At 35.9% G+C, this 21,770-nt stretch overlaps 1 protein-coding gene across 1 annotated transcript; it reads right to left on the reverse strand.

Moving 5' to 3' along the window:
• Positions 1-1,133: 1,133 nt before the first annotated feature.
• On the reverse strand, positions 1,134-21,770 carry col9a1b (collagen, type IX, alpha 1b). Its single transcript, XM_079437565.1, has 32 exons — positions 21,593-21,770; positions 21,155-21,211; positions 21,015-21,050; positions 20,858-20,920; positions 20,297-20,350; positions 19,593-19,628; positions 19,289-19,312; positions 19,143-19,196; positions 18,472-18,525; positions 18,030-18,065; positions 17,787-17,843; positions 17,633-17,686; positions 17,101-17,154; positions 16,938-16,991; positions 16,141-16,194; positions 15,883-15,936; positions 15,529-15,582; positions 15,267-15,320; positions 15,124-15,177; positions 14,400-14,444; positions 13,443-13,496; positions 13,315-13,368; positions 13,160-13,213; positions 8,871-8,942; positions 8,211-8,246; positions 8,005-8,049; positions 7,862-7,894; positions 7,500-7,646; positions 6,338-6,392; positions 3,781-3,969; positions 2,956-3,033; positions 1,134-2,094 (listed from the first exon to the last, which is right to left on the reverse strand). The coding sequence occupies exons 1-32, from the start codon at positions 21,665-21,667 to the stop codon at positions 1,889-1,891; spliced, it is 2,046 nt and encodes a 681-aa protein (XP_079293691.1). The 5' UTR covers positions 21,668-21,770; the 3' UTR covers positions 1,134-1,888.

Below are 21,770 nucleotides of genomic sequence, written 5' to 3' on the forward strand. Positions count from 1 at the left end.
CACTGAATCCTTTGCAGTGAATGGATGCCGTCAGAATGAGAGTACAAACAGCTGATAAAAACGCCACAATGTAAGCCACATGACTCCAGTCCTTCAATTAATGTCTTGTGAAGTGAAAAGCTGCATGTTTGTAAGAAACAAACCCATTATGCTTTTTTTTTTTACTTCAAACTGCTGCTTTCATTTAAAATACAAGTCCTCTATCAATAATATTGCTTTCTTCAGGGAAAAAGTCATCTTGTCTGAATCAGGAGAGAAATATGCAGAGATCAACGTGCACATTTACAGGCAAGAACAGTCTAAAACGGTTCTAAATGTGTTTATGGATGTGAGCTGACAACAGGGGAATTACTTTTTTTTTTTTTTTTTTTACTGGAGGAGGGAGTGTTATTATGGATTATGGACTTGTATTTTGGCTAGAAGCGATGATTTAAAGTTAAAATGCATTTGTTTAAGAACACACAGCTTTTCACTTCACAAGATGTAGATTATTGTGATGCTTTTATCAGCTGTTTGGACTCTCATTTTGACGGCACCCATTCACTGCAGTTGATTTATTGGCGAGGAAGTGATATAATGCTAAACTTCTCCAAATTTGTTCTGAAGAAGAAACAAACTCATCTACATCATGGATGAGTAGATTTTAAGTACTTTCATTTTTGGCTGAACTATTCCTTTTAATTATTGTTTAAAACACAACTTTGTTTTGTGAAATGTTTGTTTTCTAATTCAATGATATGTCTTAAGTGTCCAAATGCTCTTTGAGGCCACTTTATATATTAATGAAATTTCTCTTTTTAATTAACATTCAAATGAATAAAAAATGCATTAACTTAATGCTTAACCATAACAGTCTAGTCTGTACTGATGTTTTAATTGAAGTGAATGACATTTTATGTAATTCTTACTTAACATCTCCCTCACCTGATTTCGTTTCTGATTAATAGCTGACTTCGGTTTGCCTGCATCTCTAAATTAGCATCTACACTGAAAGAGCAATCGAAATGTGTTTGTGCCAACATTTTTGCACTGGTATGTAACGAGTTAAGTGAGAATAAGTGTGGAAAAAGCTGTGATGAGTGCAGTCGGGCTATTCAACGAGGAAGTGTTACTTGAAAGGGGAAAAAGCATAAGAATGTTTGAGACCTGCATTTATTTTGAATTCATATAAAAACATCACATTTATTCAAATGTGTTTCCCTTGGATCTCTGTACAAAGTTCATCATCGAACACCTATGTAAAATAAATAGAAATACCATGAAACGATACATCTGCATTTCTCTTGTGTGTATATGTCACAAAGCGTCATGCATCAATAATCCTGGAACAATAAATCACGCAGGGGAAGTGAATTTCTTACAAAACCACATTTCAATCATTTACATAGATGTACAGAATACATGGCAGCATATCTATATATATATATATATATATATATCTATATATCCTCTCTCCTTTTTGTTTCTGACTGTAGGTCTCTGGCAGCCGTTTCAGTTATGAACTTCCAGCACCATCAATATTTCTGGCAGGTTTATCTTTGGCACACAGAAATTAAAAAAGCCTCCGGTCTGAAGGCCACAATGATGTTTGTTCACTTCCTAGAGCAGATTTAGTATGAGCTGAGAAAAAACATTTCTAAAGTCTACAGGAAATGGCTTTTAGGAGAACATTAGATGGACAATAAGTTCTGTGAAAGTTCATTTGCACCAGCAGATAACTTGAGGTGGGCAAAAAAATAATTTGTTTGGATCAAGAAATGTTGCCATTTTCTGTACACAGGAAGTTGGTAAAGTGTTTTAGGCATTACAGCTGTAAAACTATCTGCAAAGGCGATAACGTTTTGTGCTCTTCACAGAGCTGTAAGGAATGTCCCAAACAGTGAGGTTCTTAGTTTCCGCCTGGTCCCTTCATGCTAGAGTCTTTGAGGGACTGGTGGGCGGCACCTGCACTCAGATTACAGGCCGAAGGATCGCAGTAACCGGGTGGTCCGGCTGAACCAGGAGGTCCAGGAACGCCCGGCTGACCCGGGGCACCAGGTGGACCCCGTTCTCCATCACGCCCATCTTGACCGTATCCTGGTTTTCCAGGTTCACCTGCAAGACAGAAAGAGGTCAGTTATCTTCAAGCTCGCTACATTTCCCATTAAAATCTCTCATTTAGATTGCAAAAGGCCAAAGCTTAAGGTCATCCTCATTTGCATTTCCACATGGACAAAAACATGAATGAGATTTGAGAGTAATAGAAGTCAAATAACCAATTTTCATGGTGTTTATATATTACATATGAATTAACGTTATGGCTTTTGTGCGTTATTTTTGTATTTTTCAGTGTCTGTCCACATTTATATCTTGTCTTTTAAGAAAAAAAAAAAAAAAACACCTAAATTCTTCTAAACATCTCCTTTAGTGTTATACCAAAGTCATACAGGTTTGAAGTGACATGAGGGTGAGTAAATACCAGAATTTGGGTGATTACTTTTTTAGCATACCTTTATTTAAATATCTAACTGAATTATGTGGATGCTTGTGTTTTGTCGTAGAAATAAAGGCTTGAAAATATAAAGCTGAAAAACTGTATGACACCAGCACATGGCACTGCTGCAGATCTGTTACAATTAGAGCACTGGGTAACGACTGCAAGACATCCTGTTTAAACAGACATCTTCATTCGACTGACAGTAAGTGTCAGTGACACAGATACAAAGACTACAGAAGGCTTCATATACCTCCAATTCATCAGACATCTGACAGCTTCATTTAACACCAATTTAACTTTGCTTTCAAAAGTCTATTACCAGGATGGAGCTAAATATATCTACAACATCGTTTTAGAAATAAATTGAGTTGTTTCAGACTGAATTGCAGATGATATTCATTAACGCCCCTTCCATTTATGCAATAATACTATTTTCTTTGACAAGAGGAAGTAGGATATGAGACTGAGTCAGAACTAACCTGGTAGTCCAGGAGGTCCCGGCATGCCTTTGGGTCCCCGACTTGTAGGTCCCCTGTCCCCTCTGTCTCCCATCTCACCTGCAACACACACGCATTAGTTCAGTACTAGAAATACTGACTCGGCTGTGCCTTTACACACCTGACTCTAATTCAGGGGGTTCCAAACTTTATTTTTCAGCAGACCGTCAAGTATAATATTTACTTGAAGTATACCCTGAGATTTCAAGTTAATATTTTAATTAGTTAACTTCACATTTGCATGTTCTCTGCATGCAGGGTTAGGTAATTAAAACTTAAACTGAAGCTAAAGCAAAACAAAAAAAATCCTTTTCATGACTTAAGTGTTAACTGAAATGTAATTAAATAATATAATAAAATAAAATTACAGCTAGTTGGCCACATTTCTCATAATTTAGTTGAAATTAAATAATATATATATATATTAAATAAAAAACAAAATGAAAAAAGACAAAAACACAATTAAATGACCAAAACCATAACTGAAATTAAAATGGAAAATCTAAAAATAAACCCTGATTCAAAATATTAATAAAAACTGTTAGTTTCTGAATGATACTAAAATAACACTGCTCTGATGTTGGTTAATGATCACATTCATGTAAAAAATATATATATATATATATAATGTATATTTGATCTTTTTAGTGTTTTATTTATATTTTATTTTAAATTTACATTCAATTTAATTACTAGCTTTTCATCAACTCATGAACTCCCATTTGGGATACCCTGCTCTAGTTGTTGTTCCAGGATCAACAAGGATCCTGTAAAGCAGTCTGAACTCACAGTCCCATAATGACTCACCTTTTGGCCCCTTGAGCCCCAAAAGTCCTGGAGGCCCTTTGAGTCCCGGGAGTCCTCTTGAACCAGCATGCCCAGGGAAGCCGCTGTCACCTGGGGCTCCGGGAGGACCAGGGGGACCGGGTCTGCCTGGCAGTCCGACCGCTCCAGACTCTGGTCTCCTCAGACTGGCAGCCAACTGGGCCAGCTGCTCTGAAATGGCAAAGACCAAATGCACTAATGAGTGTGAACAGCCCCCTGCTATTAACACAGCTCATTTTTATTTTATTTATCAACTGATTTTGCAGTTACACTCACTAATTAGAGTCGTCTAACACTGCACACTAACTGTTTTGTTTTGTCTATTGTGTTTCTGTACTAATGTTAGTGCACCTCCTTGAGGACGATCCATCTTCCTGTTCTGTCTTCACATGATTCCTTCACTGTACACTACAATTGAAGTTCAAATTAAACAATAGCTTTTCTTCCATATTATGACGTACATTTGTGGGTAATGGATTATCAAAAAAGAAAAAAAAATGCAGGTCAGGAACTTGGTTCTATGCATCGGTTGCTAATTGGATTTTAAAATGAAGGCATTGCACTCCCAAATGGGGCAGATGAATGTGAGGTTACAGGGGTGGGGTTTAAGCGGATTATATGATTGGATAAATCCTGCATACATCAACAGAGAGAAATCTGTCGTTTCACTGGAAGATCCAGTTATGATATTTTAATGAAACATTACAAGATCAATTCATGCACGGATGAATTGTTCAAAATAATTCAAATAATTGTTCAAAAAGCATTCTAATAACATATTCATTATTGTGGAAATGTCGAACCACTACATTTGTGGCAAGTCATTGAAATATTTGTGACCATGGACCACAAAACCCATCATGAGGGTCAATTTTTTTTAAATTGAGATTTATGCATCATCTGAAAGTCGAATAAATAAGCTTTCCATTGATGTATGGTTTGTATAGGACAATATTTGGCAACTATTTGAAAATCTGGAATCTGAGAGTGCAAAAAAAATCTAAATATTGAGAAAATTGCCTTTAAAGTTGTCTAAATGAAGTTCTTAGCAATGCATATTACTAATTAAGAATTAAGTTTTAATATATTTAAAGTGGAAAATTTACAAAAAATCTTTATGGAACATGATCTTTACTAAATATCCTAATGATTTTTGTGCATGAAAGAAAAATCTATAATTTTGACCCACACAGTGTATTGTTGGCTATTGCTACAAATATACCCCAGCAACTTAAGACTGGTTTTGTGTTCCAGGGTCAGATATCACAAAATAATCTCTTTATCATCCCAGTTACCTAATTTGCAGTCGCTGTTCTACTTTTTTTTCAACATAATGAGAATGCCAGGAATGCCTCACATACTTTTTTAAGAACATAATGTACGAAGTATTTTGAAACACTCAGGAAATTGCTTGACTTGTCGTTAAGCGCTGTGAAGCACTGACTGAAAACAAACGATTTGTAAAGTTTTTTTCCTCCCATCACTAGTACAAAGCATATGAATAGGCCTAATTGATAATTAAGGTTGTTCATGACTGGATTCTTCTGCCCTTAACATTATAGCACTGCAGTTGTTTCATACTTAACACCTTCAGTACTGCAATTTAGGCTAAAATGTGTACCTGGCAATGCTGAATGTGTAAATGTAAATGTGTCAAACCAGGTGCAATAATATAAGCCACATTTCTGACTTTTTATTGCACACATTGCAAGCTGCTTTATGTTTTGGAAGTAAAATAAGACCCTAGACTAATTTTATTTTACTATAGCTCTAATATTTTGATGTGAATAAGCAGATCATTTGATCAGATAATCAATATTCACTAAAAGCTGTTGCAGAACGCTGTTAAAGCCCACTCCTTTCATGTGTCCTCATTCATCCTTTGAATGGTGTTCTTGTGCGTTTTCAATTTGCTATGGGAAATTGAGCATAAAAGAAGAGCATTGCTGCCGTTTTTACAACTTCCTTTTCCATTGTGTGAAGGGATAAAAGGGCAGACCGATTTATTCAAGATGTAAAGAATCCAATCCCAGGGCCTGAGCCATTGAGCAAGAGCTAGGCTATGGTGAATTTCAAATATCAGTTGGAAAACGTCCTGAAAATGCATGCAGCACGATGCTTGACTGAGCTTTTTCAGGGAGGGTTTGGCGGAGGAAAGCAGAGGCTGGAGGAGGAAACTCATCACTATGAGGCAAAAGTGCAGATCAGCTGAAAGGAAAATAAATTTTTCAGTGAAATGTGAATGAAAAAGTCATGAGGGAATCGGCGGCGTGCGCTCAAGAGGACTTCGAGAGAGGCAGAACTGATGGCTAACTTTAGTAAAGTGTCTCTGCTCATTAGAGTAGAATAAAAAAGAATCTTTGAAACAAAACACAAATTTTTCCTTCTATTCATCTCACTCTTTCCTTCAGTGATTCGTGCTTGTGTTCTTCTGCCTGGAAAGTTCCAATTCTCTGACGGCAAAAGTGTGGCTCTGCATGCTTAAAAGGGAAATTATGTTTATTTCTGAAATGATAAAAATCTTTGCTTCCAGACTCACCCTGCATAACGCGCATGCATACTTGTCTGATGTGTTGATCACTTGGTTCTTTACCCTGTAAACACAGGAGGAGTTGTTTGGAAGAAAATCACACAAATTCTGACTGTATTTTGATCATTTCATCTCATTTCAGACCACTAATTAGCTCTGCCTCAGAAAATAACAAAGAAAAAAATGGAATTGGAATTAAGTGTTCTTAAAAGCTGCAGAATGTTTCACAGAACTGTTTTTCTTGATACGCCTTTCCAAACATAATGAAAATGCTGAAAAACTACAGGGTTTCCACACATTTTGGCAATTGAATTTTTAGTTTCTACAACTTTCCTATCATTCATGATTACTGGATAAGGATTAATGATATTCATTTTCTGATTGCACTCACAAATATCATTTTTTAGCCAATTAAACATGTTTTGACTTGAGCATAACAGAACAAAGTTATAGCCACTATAGACACCTACAGGACTGGAAAATAGTTTTCATGATATTTAAAAGTTGTCAATGACTGTAAGAACCCTGTACCTATAAAATCTATTTTTCTCTGGTCTTGATTTCAAAATGTGAACAATATAGCTACCAAAATTTCATAATAAAAACACATTAACATATTGAATAAGCTAACAGAATAGCAATATAGCCATGTCCCGTTCAAACGCTACCCTTGAAAAGTTTAGGGTCTGTAAGAATGTTTTGTTATTTTTTATTAAACAAAGTCTCTTCTGCTCAGCAAGGCTGCATTTATTTGATCAAAAATACAGTAAAACCGTAATATTGTGAAACATTATTACAGTTTGAAATAAATGTTTTAAAAACAGGGGTGCTGCTTAATATAAACAGCATTTATTTGAAATATTTTTTGTAGTGTTATAAATGTCTCTACTTTCACTTTTGATCAATTTAATGCATTCTTGCTGAATAAAAGTATTTATTTCTTCATAAAAAAATCATTCTGACCCCAAATTAATTTTTTTAACTGTGAAACATAACAATGAAAATTACCAAGATAAATATCTTGAAAAGCAGGTAGAACATTGATAGTGCATATTTATATGTGAAGAGAAATTTGGGTGATTTTTTATTTATTTTTTTAATTACCGTACACAATCTTGGCTTATGAAGTGTAATTGCTAATCACTCTGTCTTTGAGAGGTTGATAACATACCGCTGGTCCCTGGGTGCCACGAGGTCCCGGAGCTCCTCTGTTCCCCTGCATGCCACGTGGTCCAGGACTTCCAAAAGGCCCCTCAATGCCAGGCTGCCCACGGGCTCCCTCTGGTCCTCTATTACCCGGATCCCCTTGGTTACCAACCTGAATTTACACCAGAGATGTAAGTATACATACATAGATGTAATACTAGTGTCTTGATATAGTAAATCATTTCAATACAGTGTCTGAGGGCTAGAGTGAGCTGAGATAAAGCCAAAGAATATGTTCATGGATATCTGAAATCAGAGCCAACCACCTAGTAGACCATCATCAAAAATTCATAAATATTCAAGAAAGAACACTGATCAAAAACTCACTTCGCCTTTAGCTCCAGATTGGCCAGAGTCCCCCTAAGTGTAGAAACAGCAAGAGAATTAAAGTGCACTACAATCTCTCAAAAATCTCAATGTACATTAGCGCATTTATATTATTTTCAGCTATGTAGTTCAGAGCTACTCACAACATCTCCCTTGTCTCCTGGTGTTCCCTCGTCACCTTGACCGCCCTACAATAAAGCACATCACCGTGAGGGAGATCGTAAAATGTCTTGAATGAATAGTTTTGGTTACAAAGTGAGTCTTTCTTGCGTTAGTTTTTAATGTATCTGATGTATTCAGTTTAGTTCTGCAGTGCAATATCTGCTGATAATGTGAATCATGCTCTTACCTGTTCTCCTTTTGGTCCAGGTTCACCTGCTTCGCCCTGTGTAATGTCACATTCAGAAATTCATTCCCTTGAATATTTAACTGAAAGCATGTGCCTGAAGAGTTCATTAAAACAACAGTTATGCAATAATGTACGTTCAGAATTGTGCTCTTTCTATAAATCCTACATCCTACAGTTTTTTTGTTTGTTTTTTTGTCAAATGCATTAAGGAAATCATTGAGTCTAAAATGGTCCAATGTGATTTTCAAAAGCCTCATTGTACTTTCAAAGCTTTTTAAACTTTAAAACACCAGTGGGAGCACATAATAATTGCAGTGCCTTAAAGGCTAGAAAAGTAGAATCCTCACTGTCTAATTGAGCAAGAACAGTGAATATAAAGAGGTTAGCTGTTTTTAAAGCGCTGCAGATGACTTTTTGTAAAAGTTGCAGGGATGTTGATGTAGCAGAACTCCAAGTACACTTTGCTGTTCCTTAATAAATATAAAATTAGGGATACAAACACCTATCAGATTTCAGGGTGCACAGGTTTTTATCAGTTCACCAGGGAACAAAATCATGTTGAAAAAGGTAACAAGTTTGAGAACAATTTAAAGAGATTGTTTTGAGATATTGTGAGATTACAAATATTTCTTCAAATGTGGTAGGCAGAGACATCCTTACCCTATCTCCTTTTATTCCTGGCAGGCCCGGTGGTCCAGGAAGTCCAGGCAAGCCCAAGTCACCTTTAGGACCCTGAAAAGACAAACAATGTAAGATGACATGCAGTCAGAGTCTGGGATTTACTGTAAAATTCTGGTTGATGTCTTTTTTTATTCCTTCTTGCCTCACAGCAGGAATTCCAAACAGATGGGAAAGGTTCAAAACCTTTGTCAATAAAGAGCAAACACTGCAGAATCCTTTAGTTCCCCTGCAAAAACACTCTCATGCATTTTTAAAAAGAGAGTGTGGTCTGAGAAAATGCAAGATCAGGACAAAGTGGCAAATGCTGATAAATTTGGTATGTGGATGTACACCAGTGTTTCCTGCACTGCTGATTTAATCTACGGTTACATATCTGTATGTTCCAAGCCTATATGTTTTAACAGAAATTCACTGTCCAACTAAGTGAATGGATGCGGTTTTTTAATTATTATTTGTTTTAATTCAACAGTGTTTTGTCATTATTAATGGTATTTTATTGTAAATTAATCAAACAAACAATACGTAACATTTCTAACAAATGTATGTGTATATATATATATATATATATATATATATATATATATATATACACAGTGGTGTGAAAAAGTGTTGGCCCCCTTCCTGATTTTTTTTTTTGCATGTTTGTCACACTTTAATGTTTCAGATCATCAAACTAATTTAAATATTAATCAAAGATAACACAAGTAAACACAACATGCAGTTTTTGAATTAAGTTTTTTATTATGAAGGGAAAACAAAATCCAAACCCACATGGCCCTGTGTGAAAAAGTGCTTACCCCTTAAACCTAATAACTGGTTGGGCCACCCTTAGCAGCAACAACTGCAATCAAGCGTTTGCGATAACTTGCAATGAGTCTGTTACAGCGCTGTGGAGGAATTTTGGCCCACTCATCTTGGCAGAATTGTTGTAATTCAGCCACATTGGAGGGTTTTCGAGCATGAACCGCTTTTTTCAGGTCATGCCACAGAATCTCAATAGGATTCAGGTCAGGACTTTGACTAGGCCACTCCAAAGTGTTCATTTTGTTTTTCTTCAGCCATTCAGAGGTGGATTTGCTGGTGTGTTTTGGATCATTGTCCTGCTGCAGAACCCAAGTTCGCTTCAGCTTGAGGTCACGAACAGATGGCCGGACATTGTCCTTCAGGATTTTTTGGTAGACAGCCGAATTCATGTTCCATTTATCACAGCAAGTCTTCCAGGTCCTGAAACAGCAAAACAGCCCCAGACCATCACACTACCACCACCATATTTTACTGTTGGTATGATGTTCTTTTTCTGAAATGCTGTGTTACTTCTACACCAGATGTAATGGGACACACACCTTCCAAAAAGTTCAACTTTTGTCTTGTCAGTCCACAGAGTATTTTCCCAAAAGTCTTGGGGATCATCAAGATGTTTTCTGGCAAAACTGAGACGAGCCTTTGTGTTCTTTTTGCTCAGCAGCAGTTTTCGTCTTGGAACTCTGCCATGCAGGCCATTTTTGCCCAGTCTCTTTCTTATGGTGGTCATGAACACTGACCTTAACTGAGTTAAGTGAGGCCTGCAGTTCTTTAGATGTTGTTGTGGGGTCTTTTGTGACCTCTTGGATGAGTCGTCGCTGCGCTCTTGGGGTAATTTTGGTTGGCCGGCCACTCCTGGGAAGGTTGACCACTGTTCCATGTTTTCGCTATTTGTAGATAATGGCTCTCACTGTGGTTCGCTGGAGTCCAAAAGCTTTAGAAATGGCTTTATAACCTTTTCCAGACTGATAAATCTCAATTACTTTCTTTCTCATTTGTTCCTGAATTTCTTTGGATCTCAACATGATGTGTAGCTTTTGAGGATCTTTTGGTCTACTTCACTTTGTCAGGCGGGTCCTATTTAAGTGATTTCTTGATTGCGAACAGGTGTGGCAGTAACCAGGCAAGCACTTTTTCACACAGGGCCATGTGGGTTTGGATTTTGTTTTCCCTTCATAAAAAAAAACCCTTAATTTAAAAACTGCATGTTGTGTTTACTTGTGTTATCTTTGATTAATATTTAAATTTGTTTGATGATCTGAAACATTAAAGTGTGACAAACAAGCAAAAAAAATCAGGAAGGGGGCCAACACTTTTTCACACCACTGTATAACAGAAAATAACTAAGTATGCAGGATCATTCTATACAATTATATATTATAACAGCTGAATATGTAGATATAAATCTGAATATATAGTTGAAATTTGAATATATATTTATGAATTTGGATATATAAATGTACATTTGGATACATGTTTGTAAATACTGCATTTCAAAGTTGTCATAAAATGATATTTCATGGTTTCTGCGATTCTTAAAAAGTCTTAATTACACAGATTAGGGCCTTAAGCAGAAAGTCTAAAATTCAAGTTGTGGCATTAAATGTTGCACGAAAAACAAAAATCTTCCTCGGTATTTTTGTTATCTAAATTTTTTTGTTACTAAATATCTAAACATCCTTAAATCAAGATAAATTTACGTGGGATGTAAATTGTACATATGAAGTTTTGTTTTCTAAGAAATTAAACAATTGTTTTTGGAAATTATGCAATGAGCCCATTGGCTATTATATTATATTATAAATATATATATATATATATATATATATATATATATATATATATACACACACACATACATACAAACATACATACACTGTGTGTGTGTGTGTGTGTGTGTGTGTGTATATGGGTGTGTGTTTTTGCACTTTTCTGCAGTGTGATCAGAAGGTACAATAAATGTTAGTTCCATATTTCAGTGGTCAGTAGCAGAACTATTCAAGTCTTAAGCTTTAATGGAGATCTGTTGGAAGCTGTATTTTCAAACTTTGAGCTGTTGCTAATAAAATACATTGTGTGTTTCATTCCATTTTCCCTTGTTTTCCTTTACATTTTTCCTTTTTTTAAGCTTCATAAAACCTGCTGAAACTCTGTATTTGTTTTTATTTTTTTTATTATATGGTTACAATTTATTTACAATATTCACGTAATCATGTTTAAACGTTTGAAGTGTGATGGTGAATGTTTGTGTGTGTGTAGATAAGTGTGTGCTGATGGGAATGGCAGGGGAACAGAGGGCTGTTTGAGAGACACTGCTGTGAGACATTCTTTTGACTGTTTACTCTTTACTGTGAAAACTGTGAGGTGAAATCCCATTCAAGAGAGAGACCGCTGGCTCCAATCTCTTCCATGGGCCACAGCATGATGTTTCCTTTCTTACCCGCAGTGTCTGCATTGCAGTACTATGAATATTTGCCTTGGTTTGACCCTCAAATTAGCTTAATATAAAAGTCACGAATTCCCCTAAAAGACTAATAATTAAAAGTTTTTTGAATTCACTGCGCACCAAACAGTCTAAATAAGTAAAAGTGATTGAGCTTAGTGGATGTCAAAATGACTTGCTTCCTCTTTGAACACTGGGATAATATAATAATTTAAATGTAGCGCTGCCTATGACTTGTTTTGAACTTTGGGTTTGCTGCCAGCTTACAGGAAAGAAAAACTGCAAATTAGATCTCTTTAATGTCAGTAGTGTCTCTAACACAGCACAAAATCCTTTTCTTATTCAGTATGTTTGTCTCATTTTCCAGTAACTAAATATCTAAACATCCTTAATGCAAAATTTATTTACTTGACAAGGGAAAATGTGAGATTTTTTCATTTTTATAAATAAATTTAGTATATTTCATGCTTAAAACAAGAAACAACAAGTTACCAATGATGCTAAAAAACTATGAAAAACTTGAATTAAAAAAAATAATAATAATGTTTCACTTTGCAGTCAAAATGAATGTGATTTATGGATATTATGATATTTGTTTTTAGACAAAAGGCAAACAATACTGATTAAGATTGATTATTTTTGCAGTGTAGACAAAAAGCTAAGACATGAAACCTGAAGTCTACTGCTTCTTGGATATTTCTGCACATAAAATCTGACGTTTCAGTTTGAACTCCAACATTTCTCATCAAACTCTTTCAGGAGCAAATAATCTGAACTATACTATCCACATTAATTGTATAGCTAGCAAATATTAATTGTATTTCTTTTTAGAGAAACATCTAAAACGGTGTTATGCTGAGCCTCAAAGAGAAACCTCTGAGCAACAAAAGCAACTTTAGGACCCCCATCTCTCTACAGACAAGGGCTTTTACTTTGTTCAGTAATTTGCATGATGGAAGTAAAGTACAGAAGATATGCTTGCTTTGATACCACAACCATATCATAATACAGATTATGCACTTACTCTGGCTCCTGGTTTTCCCATCGGCCCAGGTGGCCCCTGCTCTCCTCGGTCTCCCTAAACAGAAGGAAACTACCATCATTTGGGAAATATTCCTGGGTGAGTAAATACAGACACATTCAGCCTGTCCATTAGCTGTTAGTGCATGGGGTACTCACAGGCTGTCCAATAGGCCCAATGGGTCCAAATTCTCCTTGTCCTCCACGTTCACCCTGAACAGAGACATTTAGTGTCATATAATTTATTCCTGCACATTAATGGCAAAGCCATTGGGTGGTTTACCTACCGGTTTACCTGTAGATCCCATAGTACCAATGAGGCCCGGTTGTCCTGCATTACCCTGTAATTGGAGCAAGTATATCATATAGTGTTCATAAAAACCTACAGACAGAGTAGAATTATGCATGACAGTAGCTTAAAGCTTCAAAGTAGCTTAAAATGGCATCAAATTGAAAATTGCAAAAAATAAGCCAATGTTTCAGTTTTGGGCCACTGAAACAAACAGAGCAATGCTGAAAGAGCCACAGTGTCTCACATTTCAGAAAAAAAAACAACTAGGGATGTGCAATACATTGCTATTATATTAGTTGTTGGCTGATAATACAGATTTATTTATTTTTTTAATTTATTGGTAAATATTCGGTTATTTTGTTATTTTGATATTCTGATATTTTGTTGTGCACACTCATTTCCCTATTTTTACATATACAATATATTATCTTAAAATCTGTCGTCTTAATTACACTAATCTTTAAATTTTAAAAAAACTAAAATTTTTAATTATAAAATAAAACTTAAATGTAATCCTTAGCAAATTTCTAAATGAATATATACTATATATTAAATTTTTGTGATGCTAAAATTCACTTGTAGCACTTCAAATTGCTGATTTTAGTTTTTAGTGTTTTGATAATGTATTTAGACAAAAAGTATAGATTTTAATATCTTTTTCAGTTATCAGCCATAACTTTCAAATAATTATCAGAGTATCTGTATCAGCCAGAATGTTAATTGGCAAAATGCTTCAGCCAACATACAAATTGCTTCTTTTTTTGTCTTTGAATATAAAAACTGAGATGGGAGAAAACATCTTCAAATAAAAATAGCAGCTTCAGCTTTAACAGCCAGTCATAAGGAAAATTATTTATGCTTCAATGTCCTGATAAAACTTTTGTCAGTTCAGGGTGTTAAAAAATGTGATGACTTTGCACCAAGCACAGATACATTTAGGAACATCTCTCACCTTCTCTCCACCTCCACCTTTTGGTCCTGGGCTTCCTGGTAAACCCTGCAGACATGAAATAAGTCACTAAATATAAAAATGCAGTTGTCAAGGCTACATCTCCGGAAGGAAGTAAAATGCCTTCTCTTTGTTCTGTTAGATCAAAGTCAAATCCAAGGGGTGGATTTGAACGGTCTCAAAATTAATGATGATGTGAATTAGTCATGAAGACCTGACATCATGCTGGATAAAGTCAGAAGTATTTTATAATCTTGCCCTGCCATGAAATGAAGCACAAATATGAAATCGAAATAAATTATTGACATTTTGATCTGTTTAATAGCTTTAAAGGAGACAGGTTGAACATGAGATTGTAAGAATAAGGTCAGAATTAGACTATGTATGTCTGACACAGATCAAATAAAAGTGACTCATTGTGCTGCATCCTGTAGAAAGAACGTGAAAGTTAGGATACACGACCATTTAAAGTTAACTTTTTAAAGTTTTTGAAAGAAGTCACTTATGCTAATCAAGTCTTCATTTATTTGATCAAAAATACAGTAGAACAGTAATGTGAAATATTTCAATTTAAAAAAAAAAGCACAAAAAAACCTTACTGACCATACATACTGTATTTGAACTTTATTATTATTTAAACATTATATAAATGTTTTTGACCTGCTTCACAGTCATTATGGAAGTTCATATATTGAATATATTTATTTATTTCTACATTAAGACTTACAGGGAGTCCTTGAAGGCCAACTTCTCCAGTGCTTCCAGGTTTTCCGGCAGCACCCTGTAATAAGTAAAAAAAAAAACATTATTACCACTGTCACAATATTTACATGGCCGAGTTTGAATGACGAAAACCAGATTTTGCTGTACCTTGGCACCTGGCATGCCAGGGATTCCCTCACGTCCACCCACACCTGGCAAACCCTGGAGAAAGACACAGATTGGTGCTGTTTGGATGCAGACAAGTAAGTCTTTAAGTAAATCCTTTTATCTACACTGATAAAAAGTACCATACTGCCATATTTTTCATGTTGTGACCATCTGACACCATCACTGTGCCATGGTACCAGACACATTTTTCCGCATTTTCATTAAAGGAAGTGAAAGTTTATTTATATAGTAAACCACATACACTGCCTCCCTTTGGCCCTGGAAGACCAGTGTTGCCTCTTGTCCCTAGAGGTCCCTGCAGAAAGAGATAATTTCATTAAATCTGATTAATTCAAATCAATGCATATTACCCTTAAAATGATAGGATATAGCCAAATAGGGCATGTTCTTGGACCAACACTGGTTGGTTGGTTGTTTGAATGTTATTCTAGGACTAACAAGGATGTTGATCCTGGATCATGTCATACTTGGCTAAATCCCATTTAGGATCCTGCTTACCATGGGCAACTTCTCAAAGAATAATTTAATAAACAAAAACCTCTTAAACTTCTACTGTGTGCAACATTTGTTGTTGTAATGATAGTTGCACACATACCTGTTCACCTTTAGGGCCAGTTTCTCCCATTACTCCTCTTTGGCCTTGATCCCCCTAGATAAAAAGAAGCACACACCTCAGATATCTGCTAATATTGATTTGATTATTTACAGCCAAGGCTCAGGACATCAACTTCAAGTCATGCCCTCTGCTGAAACAGACTGTCTTCATAGCCTTCAACTGTGAATGAGAGGCAGAACTTTCCCGTTTCATGATTGTTTACAGCTTTAGATTAGATTGGTTTCCTTTTGAATTTACCGTGGCTCCTGCAACACCCTGAGGTCCAGGGTCCCCATCAACACCTCGAGGCCCCTGTAAACAATAACAACATATTACTTCTTTCAGATTTCTTTATTTATTTTCTGTTTTGTATTACATTTTTTCTTTGTTATCAGCTTTTTATGTCGGTTGCAGTGCTGCAGTATCTAATCCCACTCTAATTTTCTTTTATGTATTAAAGGGATAGTTCACACAAAAAATCAAATTGTCATCATGAGTTTCTTTCTTATACTGAACATTAAAGAAGATATTTTGAAGAATGCTGGTAATCAAACAGTTGATGGTCCCTATTGAGTTCCATAGTATTTCTTTCCCTACTGTGGAAGTCAATGGGGACCAACAATTTAGTTCTTCAAAATTCTCCAAAATATCTTTTATGTTCAACATAAAGAAACTCACACAGGTTTGGAACAACATGAGGGTAAGTAAATGACAATCTTCATTTTTGGGTTAACTATTCCTTTAGTTAGTAACATTTTGAGTCTTTAAATAGTAAACCCCAAAAATTTTTTATTAGTTTTATGACTTAGTTTATATAAATGCATTTACAATGTAGTTTTTCCCTTCCATGGAAATGGACAAAAATATTGATTTCTAATCTTTTATGCACTAGGGCTAGGCTGTATACAAATAATGCTTTCTAGAATGAGAATGTCCCTCCCCCTCATGCCACATGGTTTTACTATGTTGTGACATTAACTAAAGACAACTTGATATTTTAAAAAGTACAGGCAAAATATTATATTCCTCGACTGCTTATTTAATCGAAATCTTACTGTTTCTCCTTTGGAGCCAATCATACCGGTGGAACCTCGAATTCCCTGCGGTCCCTGAGAGCACATAATTGGAACAAGGCTTTAAGACCAGATCAAGATATAGCTACTGGATCAATTTAGTAATTTATTGGAGATTGCTTATATAAACAGGAAATGCACATACAGTTGGGCCTTGAGCTCCGACCTCTCCAGGTCCCCCCTGATCTCCTTCCTCTCCCTAAAAAGAGAAAGCAATTTTAGACACCAAAATCCTCAAAATACACAATGACTAGATAGATAGATAGACAGACAGACAAATAGATAGAGACTGTAGATAGATAGTCTTACATTTAGCATAATACTGTAAAATGAACTGCAAAGTTTTGATTGAGGTAAATGGTGTCTAATATACGTGCTGATTCTGGAGAACAATATAGCAAGCAGCCACAAGTGAATTAAATGTCATTTAAATACATCGTGCACCTTAATTCATCCCGAGCGTCCGTCCTCAATTATAAATGAAGCTCTGTAATAATCTCGAAAATGTCACAGTTGGAGATAAATATGTCTCAAACGCGATCTCATTACAACAGACCTATTGCTTAATTCATATTCAAATTCACTTTGCAGAGCTTCATGACATGCACACAAAATCCAGATGCTTCTGGTTCCTGCTTTGTAAAATTTATGAGACGTTTTGTCAATAAAGTTCTTACCTTGTGTCCTTGTTTACCAGGCTCTCCAGCTTCTCCTTTCACCCCTTTATGACCCTGACAGTAGACAGGAGGACAATTCATAAATATTTATTACATTTAATTATATACTGACTTATATTAATTCCTCTTGAAATACTATCTACAGAAAACTCACCTTCATTCCAGGCAAGCCAGGATGACCAGGAGAACCAGGTGGGCATGCGTTAGCGCACTTAACATCAGAAAAACAATGTAGAGTCATTTTATGTCACTCAATCCAGCCATATATAATAGTTGTCTTGGAGCACTTTACATTGTTTATCACAACATATTTCAATGTGGATGTTGAAAACAATATGGCTTTCATATGGTTTGCAACCAAAGGTTTGATGGAGCACCTAGTAAAATTTCCTCTTACCAGTTCCGTTGTTCCACCCAGCATCCCTGCAGCACCCTGTAAACAGATTCACTTTAGAACAGTTTTCACCCATTTTGAAGTAAATAAAGGGCAATTAGTTGATTAAGGAAGCAATTGTGCCACCCTGTTGTTTCATAATTATAACTGCTGCTCTACATGATGTTCCTAATTAGTCTGTGTGTACTGCTGTCTCAGTCGTACATTCTAAACTGAAAATGTTGAGTTTTTACCTTATATTATCTACCTTATAATCTCGTACCTTATTATCTAACATAATCATTATTTCTACTATGATCTGACTTTTTAAAATGACTTTTATTGGTGTAACATAATGAAGTCAGGATAATTCATGATAAGTCACTATTCATATTTTTCTCCCAAATGAAACAAATAAAAGGTCACTGCTCTTGTGTAACTCTTGAAACATCACAGCAATACTCACACGGGGGCCTGTTGGTCCACGGGGTCCCTGTGGCCCTCTCACACCCATGGCTCCCTGTTATACAGAGAGAAACATTTTAATTGATGTATGAATGCTCTTTAACTGTAAGCATTTAGATTGCTCACTTTTTGAATAAAATGACAAAATACTAAGATTAAGAGAAATACTACAGTAAGAGTTCACCACAAAATAAATACCTATATAAAATAAAACTATGTTAAAACTTTTAAAGTTATTTATTAAACTAAAATATTGCATAGCCTTGCATGAGAGGAAGTATTCTGAACTATTGAAGCAGCAGCTCCATGCCTTTACAGTGAACTCTGTGGTTGATTTTTCATAGTGAGATTTGAACTGTAAAACTATACATCATAAATGTATTAATGATTTTTATGCTTATTTATGTTATTCTGCTTTTTATAGTTTATTTGTTTATTTCTATGTTTATTTTAAGTCTCAAAAAATCTATTTATTTCTTGCAATAGCTCTATTTGAGCGAACCTGGTCAAGAAACGGCTCAAGAACACATTTGATTTGTATTTAACCTAGAAATCAGTAGAAACGAGTATAAAAAGAAAGCAAACGAAAGACAAGACTACTTGTTGCTGCTTGTTTACATTATTAACAAATGTCAAGGAAAAACCCAGAGACCAATCAGAAGAGTCACTCACAGGGGGTCCCACTTTTCCCTGCTCACCCGGAAGTCCTCCTGGTCCTGGTGGTCCCTGTGCAAACAAGTATCAAATTTAAACCTTTGTTTCCACCACCCAAAGAAAACCCCTTTTTTAGTTAACACATGAAAACAAAAGCTACTTACAATTGGTCCATCAGGTCCAACACCCTAAAAAGACAGAGAAGGTATATCTAATTATATATATTGTTTTCCCATTTCTGAATTGTTTATGCAAACCCAATTTATATTTACTGAATACGATAATGTAATCTCATACAAAAAGTAGATTTCTTTTGACTAGCTGTATTTATTAGCTGCTGTCAGCATTAAGGCAAAGATGCAGTGCGTTGGGTACAGATCAGCTTTAAGCCTGTTTACAACTATTTATCTGCTCAATTGTGTTTTTATTAAAGTTAAAGTTATTGAAAGATGGCAAGATTAGGCTTACCGCCTCTCCTCTGGGTCCAGGTTTGCCAGGTTCTCCCTGTTTCAATTACACAAAGTCACTTTTTAGACTTAAACATAATTGAATTATACATAATTAAATTTTATATGTAAAAGTCTCAATTCACACTATTCTATGCTGTTTTTAGTATAAACAGTGTGATTAGTGTGTTCACAATGAAAAAGGCAAAAAGAAAAAGTGCACTTCAATGCAATTAATTAACCGAAAAAACTAAGTGTGAAATGTTGGACACTTATTGCACTCAACTGTCACATTTTTAATCACGTACTGGAAGGGGAGGAGCAATCAGACTCTGATGTTGGTTGACAAAATAACCTTATACAATTCATACACTAGACAGTTGAGTACAAAGTGCATAGAATAAGCGTGCATTGCAAGTGTATACTTGAGACACAACTTATATATACAAATACTGTTCTGAAAGTCACAGAAAATCACATTGCTGCACATTTACTGTTATGAAAATCACGTAAAGCCAGATAATCTTCACAGGCAGAGTGAGGTGCTGTGTTTGAGCATCGTTTAGTGAGTGAATCTGACTTGGCTGCACAGATCAGTGAGCACACAGACAGGATTAGGAACTAATGGTCATGTGAAAATACTTATAATTCCCTCTGCAATGCCAGTCAGTAGTACGCTGATTTGAGCTCCGAAGCTGGAAACTGAGAAGCTCATTAGTCGCTCACCTTTTGTCCTAGGGGGCCATCGAGGCCTAGCTCTCCTATGGGGCCAGTCAATCCCTGAAGAACACAGAGGGGAAATGTTACATTATTACCTCTTACTACAGCAAACGATGACAGACTTTAATTGAAAAGGATGTTTTAGGGGAGGGTTTGCTGCATGAAACTTTGTTTATTCACTTTGCAAGCTGAAGTTTCGAACATTAACCAACCAGTGACTACTCAATTAGCCACAGAATTTGATGCCAAAACAAAAACACCTGTCATTCATCGCCTTTAGAAGACCTTCCGTCTCAAACCAGAGTGGATATTTTCTTGATCCCTACTTCCATTTTCACAGGGAATCCACTTTAATTAAGTCCAGGCTTCGGGTGTCCATGCTTAAACAAAAGCCCTGTTGTCTGTTGGACAGACCTTTTTCAGTCCGACATGAGAAATTCCCTGCATTTTTGACCTGTCTAAGAGTGCCGCCCACCATTGAAACTGAGGCTTGTTTTCCCTTAGAAGACTATGTCAATTTTAACATTATGAAGAGAATCCAAACAATGTTTTAAAGTGTTTCCTTACATCAGCTCCAGGTAATCCAGGAAGTCCAGCAGAACCTGGTTTTCCAAGATCTCCATCAGGACCCTTTGATTTCAAATGACAGTGTGTAAGATGCAACAATATCCTAAACGTAGCAAATTATAATATCAATGCATGACACAAGAACACTGATATTTACAGCTGAACCATCTTCACCGGGGTCACCTCTATCGCCCTGCAAGAAAAACATACTTTTAACTCTTCCATAATGCATAACGTTTTGGTCACTGAATTGCTTTACTTTTTAAATTATATTCACATTTTTTAAATTCAACTCACATCAATACCGTCTATTCCAGGCACACCAGGAGGACCAGGAGGGCCGGCTCCAGCCCTCTGTTCAAAAATAGTAAGTAAACAATGCTGTCATATTCCTACAGTGAGGTCACGTTTTTAGATGCATTAATACAAAGTTGAAAACTAAAATGATCCAGCAGGTAAAAATATACTACAAATTATTTTTAAGTTTATGCATGCAAAAAAGTTTTAGAAAACAGTTCAAACACCTGTCGTGCAACAGGTGTGCATTTGCATCTTACAACATATGGACCGTACAGATGCAAAAATATAATAGCATATAATATCCTACAGCATTTGTGATTCTATTTAAAACTGCAAATAGTTTCTTTCTCTTACATATACTGAAAATACAAGTGCTCACCTGAAACTCTGCCTCGGATATCTAAAAGGAAAAGAACAAAGAAGGGTTGCATTTACCTGTGCCGTGCAGATGATGGTTATCTCCAACAAAATCAGTAAAAAGGGCCCACGCACTCCTGCAGTGCGAGCCATAATTTCCCCGAAGACACAAAAACCCCTGTTTTCTGGGATCAGTTGAGTTGACAGACCCCCGACCAAGAAACCCAACTAAATCCCCTTTCAACTATCTGAACTC

The sequence above is a fragment of the Barbus barbus genome, assembly GCF_936440315.1.
Source record: "Barbus barbus genome assembly, chromosome: 16".
Lineage (NCBI taxonomy): Eukaryota > Metazoa > Chordata > Actinopteri > Cypriniformes > Cyprinidae > Barbus > Barbus barbus.